General features: G+C 32.7%; 1 protein-coding gene across 1 annotated transcript; it reads right to left on the bottom strand.

The window, feature by feature from the left end:
• Window positions 1-1,785: 1,785 nt before the first annotated feature.
• Window positions 1,786-4,229, bottom strand: LOC130719078 (F-box protein At3g59000-like). The gene is made up of 3 exons (XM_057569721.1): window positions 3,021-4,229; window positions 2,437-2,664; window positions 1,786-1,941 (listed from the first exon to the last, which is right to left on the bottom strand). The coding sequence occupies exons 1-3, from the start codon at window positions 4,227-4,229 to the stop codon at window positions 1,786-1,788; spliced, it is 1,593 nt and encodes a 530-aa protein (XP_057425704.1).
• Window positions 4,230-11,744: the final 7,515 nt, after the last annotated feature.

The raw sequence follows: 11,744 nt of genomic DNA, 5'->3' as shown, positions 1-11,744 counted from the left end.
AGCCAACAAATTATAGTGCCCATGAACTGAGACATGGTAAAGAACATAACAGTACTACATGACAAAAATCCAACTGCAATAGGCCGAACCTAGATGCTTATGAAAAGCAATTAAAACCTGCAATGCCTGATTCCCATACCAGGATTAACAAAACTGGCAATGAGTTATCGCTGCCCTTACTAATTACGGGATACTTGTTTGATTAGAGGATAATTAATTTTTGTGATAGCCAATGACCGGAAGTAGCCCAAGACTTAAGGGTGACATGGGATGCATCTTTGAACATTACTCTTAACCCTTTACTCTTTTATTTGCTTTTTATGTATCAACTACAACTAACAAATGGTTTTATTGAAAATCTTTTTGAAAGATTTTATTCACTCTACTTAGTTTGCGAAAGTTTTTAAGAAAAAATTAACACCTTTGTGATCATTCCACCTCCAAATCAAATGAATAATGGAAAATTGAGCAAAAGATGTACCAAATACAAAAGTTCTTAGAGAAACTATGCCAAGAATAACTTAACCCACACATTATTTCATGTCTTTAATAAAACTTTGCAAGTATCCATTACATAGTGTCTACAAACAATACACTAGATTAGACTCCCAACATGATATCGAACAAAGTACAAAAGCATACTTCTCTCCCTTAGCCACCACCAATTAAGTTCTTATCTTATTCATCTGAAAACTATCATCGCAATCCAAAATGTTGAAAATTTAAATATCACACATAATTGACAATTCCTTGCTGTCCTTAAAGACTAAATTGCTGCATGTGTCAAATCACCGTCCAAGCATTTCATGTATCTATATCACATTTTGTAACATATCAAAGGCATTTTCTCATGGGTCATTAGAAGGATTTACTACAAGCAATACATTAGAGGGTGAAAACTTGATTTCTAAGGAACCCAATAGATATTTTTTAAAAAAAAATGAATATATTATTGAAAAAAATCCTCATGACAACAACTCTCTTTTTTTTGAAAACAGAATATATATATATATATAATAAAAAGTTGATAGTACAGATAACACGCCTCGTGTGTATAGTCCACAATGTTACAAAGAAAGTCCTAAGACTTCTACCCGGCGAAAAAACACCTAAAACCTACGAGAAGAGCATCTATCGGGGACCTAGGTGTGGCAAAAGTCACACAAACCCAACAAAAATAGAGCTCAACTCGACATTGGGACCCAAATAAGCTCAGTACATCAATCAACTACAAGGTAGCAAAGAGACAGCAAAACCTACTGTCGGACCAAGATACCGAGCACCAAAAACCAAAAAACACCGACAACGCTCAAAAAATCATCATCAACCACGAACCCTCCACACTCACAAACAGAGGATCTGACTAGGAAAGACACCAGTAAGGGTAGAGACCAGCGGCGCAGGCAGGGAGCCCGAATCTATGAATCCGAACTGATCTGGCCTCAACAGGCACGCACAGATCAACAACAACTCTCTTATGAAGTAAGAAACAACCAAAAACCTTCTATATATGGCGACCATACTTTAAGAATGAGTCTCATTAAAATCTTACTAGGAAAAACCTAGAGGGTTAAAAACCTAGTGAAGAAAAAAGTGTACCACATTCTCAATTGTAAACCATAGTCAAAAAATCCAAAACAACAAACCCCAGTTAAACACCTAGAACCAAAACAGTACACCCCCTTACATATATTACAAAACACAAACCAAAACCATAAAACACCTTAACATTATGAATACCTACAAAAGACCTCAGAATAAACCACCACATTAATAATATGAGTTCTAAAGAGAAGGGATTGAGAAACGAATTGCTTTCATAGTTCCAGCTGTTATCCTCCTCAACAGAGCTTGGTAGGGGAAACCATCATTGTCATTGTTAACAATTTCACGTGAAGAGCAACGCTTACATGAAATTGTTGGCCTTTTCTTCTTTAAAGTCTGCATTCATTAGATAACTTGGCTTAAAAGTACTTCAAAGACGTTTCTTTACTAAAATTATAACCATTTCTGTTATTTAAGCCAATAATGGTAGACATTAATTTGGTGAATTTAAAAGCATACTTTTCCTAAAAACTGCTTACACTTTTTAAATATTATGTAGTAGTTTTGATAGTTGTTTTTGCTTTTCAATTATTTTTATTTTTATTTAGAAAGGACTTAAACCACACCTCTAGTTTTCTAAATTATTGCTTCAAAGCAAAAACCTTCAAGAACCAATGTAAAATCCTACCCGAGTAAAAAAGAAATCAAGTACAGTGAATCTTTAACTTTGGTAACTGGTGTACTAATAAGTGGGACATCAATTTATCTATTAAATTGATTTTTTTATAAAACATCTTTCGAAACTAGCATCTAAAGGTAAATTATTAAAAAAATATACAAAGCATATGAAATTATAACTAAAGAGACTTTTAATGAAAAGAACTCACACACCTTATAAAATTTGCTTTCATCAGTAGATAATATTGTTATAACATTTTCCAACTTGTTGCCTTCACGCTGATTACTCTCAAGCACGTAATCAGCTAAATCAAGAAAACTCATGGTTGTAATTGTTGTTTTTGCAGCTTCTTCACATATCTTAGTCATAAGTGGAAGTTCTGCCATAGAACTCCAATCTTCTAATACAATGACAACACTAATATCATGCCACCTATCACTCTAAATCCAGGGGAAAACAAAAAGGAGATGAATTAGACAAACAATGGTTCAATAATTCAAATGAAACAAAATAATATTGAAAATGATTTGTAAACATCCTGATAGTGCATATATCTTATAGACACACAGAGTGAGAAATGAATAGAATGAACAAATGTAGTTAACGTGATATATGTAAGAAGAGATATATAGAGAAAAAAATCATATATGTTTGTTAGATGTTGGCACCATTTGTATAATCAAGTATCAATATTACTAAAAGAAATAACTCGATTGTTTATTTGTTCCCTATATTGGAACCAAAATCAGAAGTTAACGGAAAAAAATAAGAAAATAAGAGAAAGAGGTAAACTTACCTCAGGGTAGATAACCATCTTTTGACCTTGAACATCCTTAAATTTATCAAACCAAAGAGATATCCATATACTTTTGGTCATGAGTGTGTGATTGAAGTCAATCATGCAATCTTGCTGATGGATTATTTTCTCAATGATTGGGAAAGAGAGAGAGGAATCATACCAACAAAAATTGCAGAAACTGAACGAAGTCAAATTTGGAGCATTAATATCAGTGATAAGAACATCGAAACATCTTCTAATGGCAAGTTTCTTCAGCTTCTGACTCAAAATTGTTATCTTAAAGAAATGCACACAATTGTCAAGCACCAAGGACTCAACGTTTGTGCATCCAGAAAACATGCGGCTGAAGATAGAACCTCGTATGGTGGAATTGCACAACGTTAATTCCTTCAATGTTTCACAAGTTTGTGAGTCTATTTCCAAACCCAAAATAAAATTATCAAGTCTGCGTCTCTTGATCTCGGACAACACGAGCTTCACAAGACCTGGTGATTGGATCTCAACACTCGTGAGATGGTTACAAGAATCAATCTCTAGATGTTTGAGATGACTAAGACCAGACACCTTCAAGTGCTCCAAATGATTGCAATCGATCAACCTTAATTCCCTTATCATAGGGCAAGCAGCAAAGAACCAATCAATGCCACTTTGGTCGTGTAGCTTTACATTTTGTAAACTTAAACTCTGGAGGCTTGAGAGCTTCATAACCCCAGAGGGTTGCGCTAGACTCATACCACTTAACCTTAACACATTTAAGGTCTCAGCATTATAGATGTGATGAAAAAATGCATACAGATCATGATTTGTCACATCATATCTAGCACCAGTACTTGTGATGTGGAACACAAACTCTTTGATAGTGCAAGTCTCAAAGACTAGCTTCATACATCTTTCGATCTCCTCTCTCGCTTTGTAAACTAGGAGATGATCTAAGCATAACTTGATTTTGAACAAAATCAAAGGTTTCCCTTGGATGCCCATGCTGCTCACTTTGCGGTGCATGAAATCCTTGAACCACTCAAGAGGAATAGCACGTAAACTGTTGTCGATATTCATGCACGGAAGGGAAACACCAAAAGAGTTCCATGCCTTTGATAGACAACTGGTTCGAATAATATCAAGCATGGTCAGTCGACCGAGAATGTTGTGGATAATTTCTTCCGGCAAGATCGAGATATGATCCACATCGGTATTGAAATCTTCCATCATGAGATTGACAAGTTTCAGAGATGTAATGTCTCAATTCAAATTGGACATTTATCTTAGAGTTGAACAAATTGTGTTTAGATAGATCGTAATATTTTAAGATAAAACTGCACTATATATTCATAAACTTGAGAAAACATTAATGGTGAAATTAATAGTGAATATGTAAAAATAATTTGAATTCATTGAATACTAAATTTCTAAAATTCATATATTAATTATAAATGTTAAATATCAAATTTATTTTATCATAATCATTAATAAATTATTAACCCTTTCAAGAAAAACATTAATAACAAAGAATAAAAATAATTATATATTAATAAAAATAATTTATTATAATGGCTGGCTTAAAAATATTTTTTAAATAAGAATGCGGTTACTTATGGCCATTGGTATTGATTGAGTCATATTAAGATAAAATTTAAACTTATTTAATTTTATCTCAAAACATATCAATTAATGAACATTAATCAATATATATATAAGTAAAATTGACTTGACCTAAATATTATTACGATACAAATTATTTATTTTTGGTTCTACAATATTAATGAGTTATTAATAAAATTTTATTTCATTCCTTGTAATAATTATTAATTGTAAAAAAATCCAGACTCTCATATTTTAAAATTATTACAATTATTTAAATTTTAACTAATAAGTAAATTTGACTTGACTCATACATTAATAAAAATATTAATTAATTATTATATATATTTAATTTTTTTAATAGTTAATTGTTAAAAAGTTCGACGTCTCATATTTAAAAATTATTATTATAATTATTTAAATGTTAATTATTAAAGAAAAAGTAAAATGCACTTGAACAAAAGTTAAATTTTATATTTAATATATATATAAGTAAAGGTTAATTGAGAATTTATTAAATTATATATTTAATATACTAATATGTAAATATTGAAAATAAACAGAGTGTGTGTGTGTGTGTGTGTGTGTGTGTGTGTGTGTGTGTAAAATTGACTTAAAATTTAAATTAATAAAAAAAATTAATAAATTTTTAAATTATTCATTTAATTACTAATTGTAAAACTTTTCAATTTTTCATTATGAATAAAAACTTTTGAAAAAAATTAATAATAATAATGATAATACATTAATTGACTATTATTGCCATTTTATGTTATACATTATATTAATTTTTAGTTGTAAGCAATTCAGTTTCTAATCTTTAAAACTTATTATTACTATTATTAATATTAATATTATTATCATTAGTGAAATTTTAATTATTAATGACAAAGTAAAAAGGACTTGAACAAATATTAAATTCTATATTTAATATAAAAATTATCATAAATGAATATATATATATATCTATATATAAAAGTAAAGTTGACTTGAAAATTTATTCAATGCTATATTTAATATACTAATATATAAATAGTGAAAACAAACATAATAAAATAAATATCAATATCAATATATATAAGAAAAATTGACTTTCATTTCACATTAATTAAAATTTCAGTTATTTATGAATAATTTTTATATTATCCATTATATTAATTACTAATTATTAAAATTTTCATTTTCTCATTATGAATGACAACTTGAGAAATAATATTAATACTAATGATAATAATAAGTAAAAGTAAAACTGACTTGATCTGTCCCCGAATCATAGCTCAAGTAGTAAGAGTTATGAGACATAGTTGGGTGGGTAAGGTCCAGGGATCAATCATTGGAGGGTACAATTTATTTTTCCGATTTAAAAAAAAAAGTTGATCTTAAAATTAATAAAAATATTAGTTGGTTTTTAATAACCTTTTATTCATTATATTAAGTATTGATTTTTAATCTTTTCGATTTTTTATGTTAATCTTGAAGAAATATTTTAAATAGTAATAGCATTTTTTTAATCTTTTCATGTTGATGTTTCTAAATCTCAACTTTAAAGTTCATCTTATACTTTTCTTCCACCCCCATAATATTTCTCGTTGTTCTCTTTTTATCGGTATTTTCTCCCAACAATATAACTTACGCATGAGGTTTGATGGATTATGATCCGCTTATGGCTTTGCTTAGGAATAATTGGTGTGGCCCTCAGAGACCATCACCTTCTCAGGTCTATTGTAAGCCGTGAAGTTTATGAGGCTGCTCTCTTTATTTCTTGTACTTAGACTATGGGTAGTTAATGGTGGAATGCTAATCATGTATTTCCAGTCAGGTAGCTAAAAGCTTTTGATGATAACACAATGTGTTATGTATTGGATCTCTGTAACCTGGTCTTTGACCGTTTTCTAATCAAATCAGTTTGATATTTCAAACAAAAACAATATATACAAGCTTGGAACTTGGAAGTGTAAAAAACTTTTTTTGTGCTAATGATGAAATAAAAGCTTAATGGATAGCATGGTATTCATTGGATTCTACGAAAAAGTTTGAGCTCTCTTACATCTCATCCAAAAGTTTAAAATGTGAAAGTTTTTTTTTTGTCATGAAAATTTGAATGTTTACTTGTCCGAGTCGTACTTTTGAAATGGGTTAGATGAGGGTAAGAGTGCACCCATTTTAAAACTAAAAAAAAAACGAAGCTAAGGCAATATAAAAGTGAGAGAGAAAATAAGAGAGAAGCTACATCTACTCAAACTCAGGGCAACACAATAGAATCAAGCTGAAACTTGCATATAAGATCATTGCGAATTTGGTCACTTTTGGATCAAGCTGAAACTTGGATATAAGATCCACAAAATCAGGCTCTTCAAACTGAATAGTTGTATTGGTGAGAAAATGTTTGAGGTGGGAGAAAATTGGATCTCAAAGAAGCTACAATGGTTTTTTTTATTGTCTTAGTTCTTTGAATTAAGCTTTGTAGCTCAATTGTTTGACTAGTTTTTTTATCACGATTTTTGTTGTGTTTTGAGACTATCTTGTACTCATATATTCTTGATAGTGAAGCTCGATTAAATTACTTGTATTAAATGCTACCCAAGGGGTGCTAGAATTCAATACAATTAAAGAAAGAAGAATAGGGAGGAGGGAAGAGTAAACATAAGGAAAAATATAGAGCAATAACAAAATCCTTCAATAGGATATGTGCAAAGAGTTAGAAAGCTGCAGACTCTAAATATCCCATCCAGTAGTTGCCATTGGCCTCTTCTAGCAAGTCCCACATATAACATCAATTCTTCCATTCAGCTCGAGGAGCTTATTCATATTTGAGCTAAGCAAGCACATGGATTAGAGACTCATTTATACATAGAGCATCGAAACTCGTAAACCATCGCTGACAGCCAGTTCCAAGCCCTCCACTGAACCAAGTCCAAAGTGTTGGCAATATCTGGTAAGTGGTAACTCATTGCAGAAAACAGCTCTGTTTCTCAATAACCAGATAGTCCACGTGACCGCGCCCCAGATTGTCCAAAGTGATTTTGATATTTAGTTGTTACATCTTTTATCGTTGCTCCTCACAGATTTTAGAAAGTTGAAAAGTTATTATCAGTTGCATATTAATATTTTTTAGTAATGTTGCTATTGCATTAGATTTTCCATCAGAGTGGTAACTGAGTTCTTTGGTTTGAGCTATTTGACTTGCTAAATGGATGGAGCCAAATACAAATATGATGGTCTGTTTGAATCACACTAATTATCACTCATAGAAGGGGAAAATGAAGGAGTTTAATTTGTGAATAATTTGCATCTTCTTGCGTTTGTAACTCAAGTGAAATCCAACTATGATGTTGAATTGATTTCAAACATCCGCATGTTTGTGATTTTACTTAGCTATATATGTAGAAGATAATGTTAAAATAACATTGCTAACAAGACACATGCAATATCCTTGTGGGAAAAGATTGAATCCTTGTGTGCTTTTAAAAAAGATTGATTATATTTATTGAACTCTTTGATAAAATTGAGGTACAAGGAAGGGAATTCTACTTTAGATCACTTGAATGACTTTCAATGACTCTTGGATCAATTTTCAGGAATGGGGATCAAGTTTTATGATGAAGTCTTCGGATTATAGCTACTGAATAATCTACTTAAGTCTTGGGAAACATTCCGGGTTTCGATTACAAACTCAGCCTCTAATGGTTTTCTTACTTTAATTGCATATGGCAAATGGTGGTGCTCTTAATGAGAAGGTAAGAAGGAACCCACATGCTACCTCATCTCAATCTAAAGTGCTTGTTACTAAGAATAAGAGAATATAGGGAGAGAGTGTCTAAATTGTATTGGACAAAAAAAATTGTTGGTAAAGACGGTGCAAATTTCATGGATATGGAGGGACTTCTGGAACCAAAGGCTTAGTCATATCAATGAAAAAGAGATAATTTCTTGGCCAAAAAGGATGTTCTTTAGGGATTTAAGAGCGCTAAGTAGAAGAAGTGTGCTCACTATATGGTTGATAAACAAACTAGAGTATCTTTAAAGAATAATCGTCCCTCAAGGAAGTCAGAGTTTCTTGAATTAGTATTTTATGATGTTTGTAGTTCATTGGAAGTAAAATCCTTTAATGGCGTCATTTAATTTGTTACCTTTGTTGATGATTCTTCTAGGAAACTATATGTCTATACATTGAAGACAAAAGATCGAGTGTTGCTGAGACTTCAAATTATTTTGGGCTTTTGGATGAGAGGTAGTCAAGCAAGAAGCTAAAAAAACATTCTTACGGACAATGGTGGTGAGTATTGTGAACTCTTTGATGTCTGTTGAAAGCAATGTGGCATTGCACATGAAAAGACTCATCCTTAAAATCCTCAACTAAATGGTTTAGCAGCGAGGATGAACATGATTTAATTGAGAAATTTAGGGGTATGCTTTCGGAAGCAAAGACACCTAAGCATTTACGGCGTGAGGCTACAATTGCTTTGAATGCTAAGGTTCCAAACAAAATTTGATTTGGCAAGAATTTCATATATGATCATTTGCTAGTCTATAGTTGCAAGGCGTTTGTGCATGTTCCAAAGGATGAGAGATCCGAGTTGGATGTGAAGACAAGGCAGTGCATATATAGGTTATGGTCAAGTTGAATGACCTCGTTGATAAGAATTGTTAGAAGACCTCATGTAAAGCTCATTAAAGACCCAAACCATTAAAGACATTAATAACGTGGAGAAAACTACAACTGAGAAAGACGATGATCTGAATGATGTAGATCCAGTTTAGTTGCTTGTTCACAATCTGGACAATGCGCATAATAGTGTTTGACATTGTGGTCAACATGAGTATTTTGATGATCAATAACTTGAGACTACTTGGATGATCAGCAACTTGAAGATAATTTATATTCCAACTAAGAAGCTTGGATAGGAACACAAGATGTCAGAGGATGAGAATCTCATTTTCAGTAAGAGTAGATAGAATAGAGTATGACATAACCAGAAAGTCTGTGGTATCATTAGCCAATGTCTGTGATTCTATAACAAAAGAATTCAACTAAAGTAGAGGATGCAGCAGAGGTTGTACTTTCTCTTCCCAGGTATGGGCGGGGGGAAAAGCGATTCTAGCATCAGCATGGATTGACCAGAGACTGGGAGTAGTCGTCATCTTTGTCCATAGTAGTCATCCAGCCAGCAAGGGAAAGACCACTTAGCGCAGTGGAATAGGAAAGAGAGCGTCGATCAAGTCAAGAAGTCTCAATGGTAGTGACAACCATCTGTAAGGTATCCTTCTACAGTTCTACTGAGTATGTGACCTTGACTGGCGGGGAGTACAATGAGTGTTATGAAGAGGCAATGGAGAGTAAGGAAAAAAAAAGTGGTTGGACGCAATATACGATGAGTCGAAATCTTTGCATGATAATCACAATTAAGATGTAGTGAAATTGTGCAAAGGGAAGAGGGACTTGGAGATTAAGTGAATTTATTGGGTGAAGCATGAGAGCAATATTGCATCTCCAAGGTATAAAGTCATATTAGTGGTGAAATTCTTCAAACAAAGAAAAGGTTTTGTTTTTAATGAGAATCTCTCAACTTGTGGTGAAGACATATTCTATTAGAATCATGTTGAGTTATGTTGTTAATATTGATTTCGAAATGAAAAAGTAATGTAAATACTGATTTCCTTGGTGATTTGGAGGAAGAGATTTACAGGAAGCAACTTGATGGCTTTCATGTTGAAGGAAATGAAGACCGTGTGTGTAGGCTGAGAAAGAACTTAAATGGTTTGGAGAAGACTTTGAGACTGGTAGAAGATGTTTGAGTCTCTCAAATGTATGAAAAAGGCTACAAGAAGACTACTTGTGACCATTGTGTCTTTATTGAAAATATTTGATGAAGACTTTATTATCATTTTATTGCATGTTAATGACATTCTTATTGTTTGAAAAAATGGTTCCAAGATTGACAATGGCATGCTTCTTTGTTGACAGCCAAAGTGCTATTCATCTTGGTAAGAACCCAATTTTGCATTAAAGACCTAAACATCTTAACGTGAGATATCGGCGGATACATAATGCTTTGAATGCTAAACTATTGGAGTTGGCTAAAGTTTATAGTGATGATAATAGTGCTAATATGATGACTAAAGCACTCCCAAGAAGGAAGCTTGAAACTTGTTGTGAGTTTGCTGGTTTAGGAGTTATTTTCGTATAGTCATGAAGAGGATATAAGTTGGGTTTTGAGCTCTCTTTCTATGTAAGAAAAACACAATGTGAAAACTCACTTGTTTCACTTATCCATGTGGAGACGGATAGGATTATAGCAATAAAACAACAACAACAAAGGGAGAGAAGAGGAGAGAAACCACACCAGCTCAAACTCAGAGCAGTCGCAATAAATCTATCACTACAAATTTATTCATTATTGGATGAGCTAAAATATGACAGAAGGTTTGCAACATCAAGTTCTTCAATCTGGAGAATCAGTTTGGTGAGAAAACTTCTAAGGTTGGAGAAGATGGACTCTAACTATGTTGGATCTCAAGCGCTTACCACTACATCAAAAGCAATTATTGCTAGTGAGTGGCAAATTACAATTGCAAATTCTGGTTTTTTCATTCTCTTATTCCCATAAATTAAAATTTGTAGCTTTGTTGTTCCGTAGGTTTTTGAACATGATTTTTTTTTTGTCAATGAAGTTTTGAATAAAAACCCGAGGGTTACCAAACGGCACTTACATCATGTGAGACTAAATCTCAAAGAGCGATCCGCAATACACAAACATAAGCAAATGAAGATCAAGTATGCACACTCAAACACACAAGAGCTGAACAAACCAGCTAAGAACCATGATGTAAAACCCTAAGGCTCGTACAAAAGCCTTTAAAACTCCAAATTAACAGAAACTAATTGTCTTCAGAGCGAAAAACTTATATCCTCAATTTTATGCAACGCTCCCCTTAGAACAACTCGTCGACTCTGCCGGAGTTGCTAGCTATGCAGCTTTCAAGAAGCCCAACACTTGACTTCAGCGGCACTAACGGGGGACAATCATGCAACTCTGAGAAAAGGGGTGAAAAGAGACTTCTGTAGATCCGAGACATGCAACAGCAGAAAGCTGAGGGGAAGCAGAGACAGTGTGGACACAGCATGCTGACGGTGTGAGCTCA

Source organism: Lotus japonicus, chromosome 5 (assembly GCF_012489685.1).
Source record: "Lotus japonicus ecotype B-129 chromosome 5, LjGifu_v1.2".
NCBI classification, from domain to species: Eukaryota; Viridiplantae; Streptophyta; class Magnoliopsida; order Fabales; family Fabaceae; genus Lotus; species Lotus japonicus.
Note: the sequence above shows the minus strand (reverse complement) of the source record. Positions and strands in the feature narration are given on the sequence as shown.

Coding starts and splice junctions, on each gene's coding strand:
- LOC130719078 (XM_057569721.1), bottom strand. CDS start 4,229: ATGGAAGATTTCAATACCGATGTGGATCATATCTCGATCTTGCCGGAA. Junction 2,665..3,020: donor AGATGGTTATCTACCCTGAG/GTAAGTTTACCT, acceptor CCCTGGATTTAG/AGTGATAGGTGGCATGATAT. Junction 1,942..2,436: donor ATGAAAGCAAATTTTATAAG/GTGTGTGAGTTC, acceptor TAATGAATGCAG/ACTTTAAAGAAGAAAAGGCC.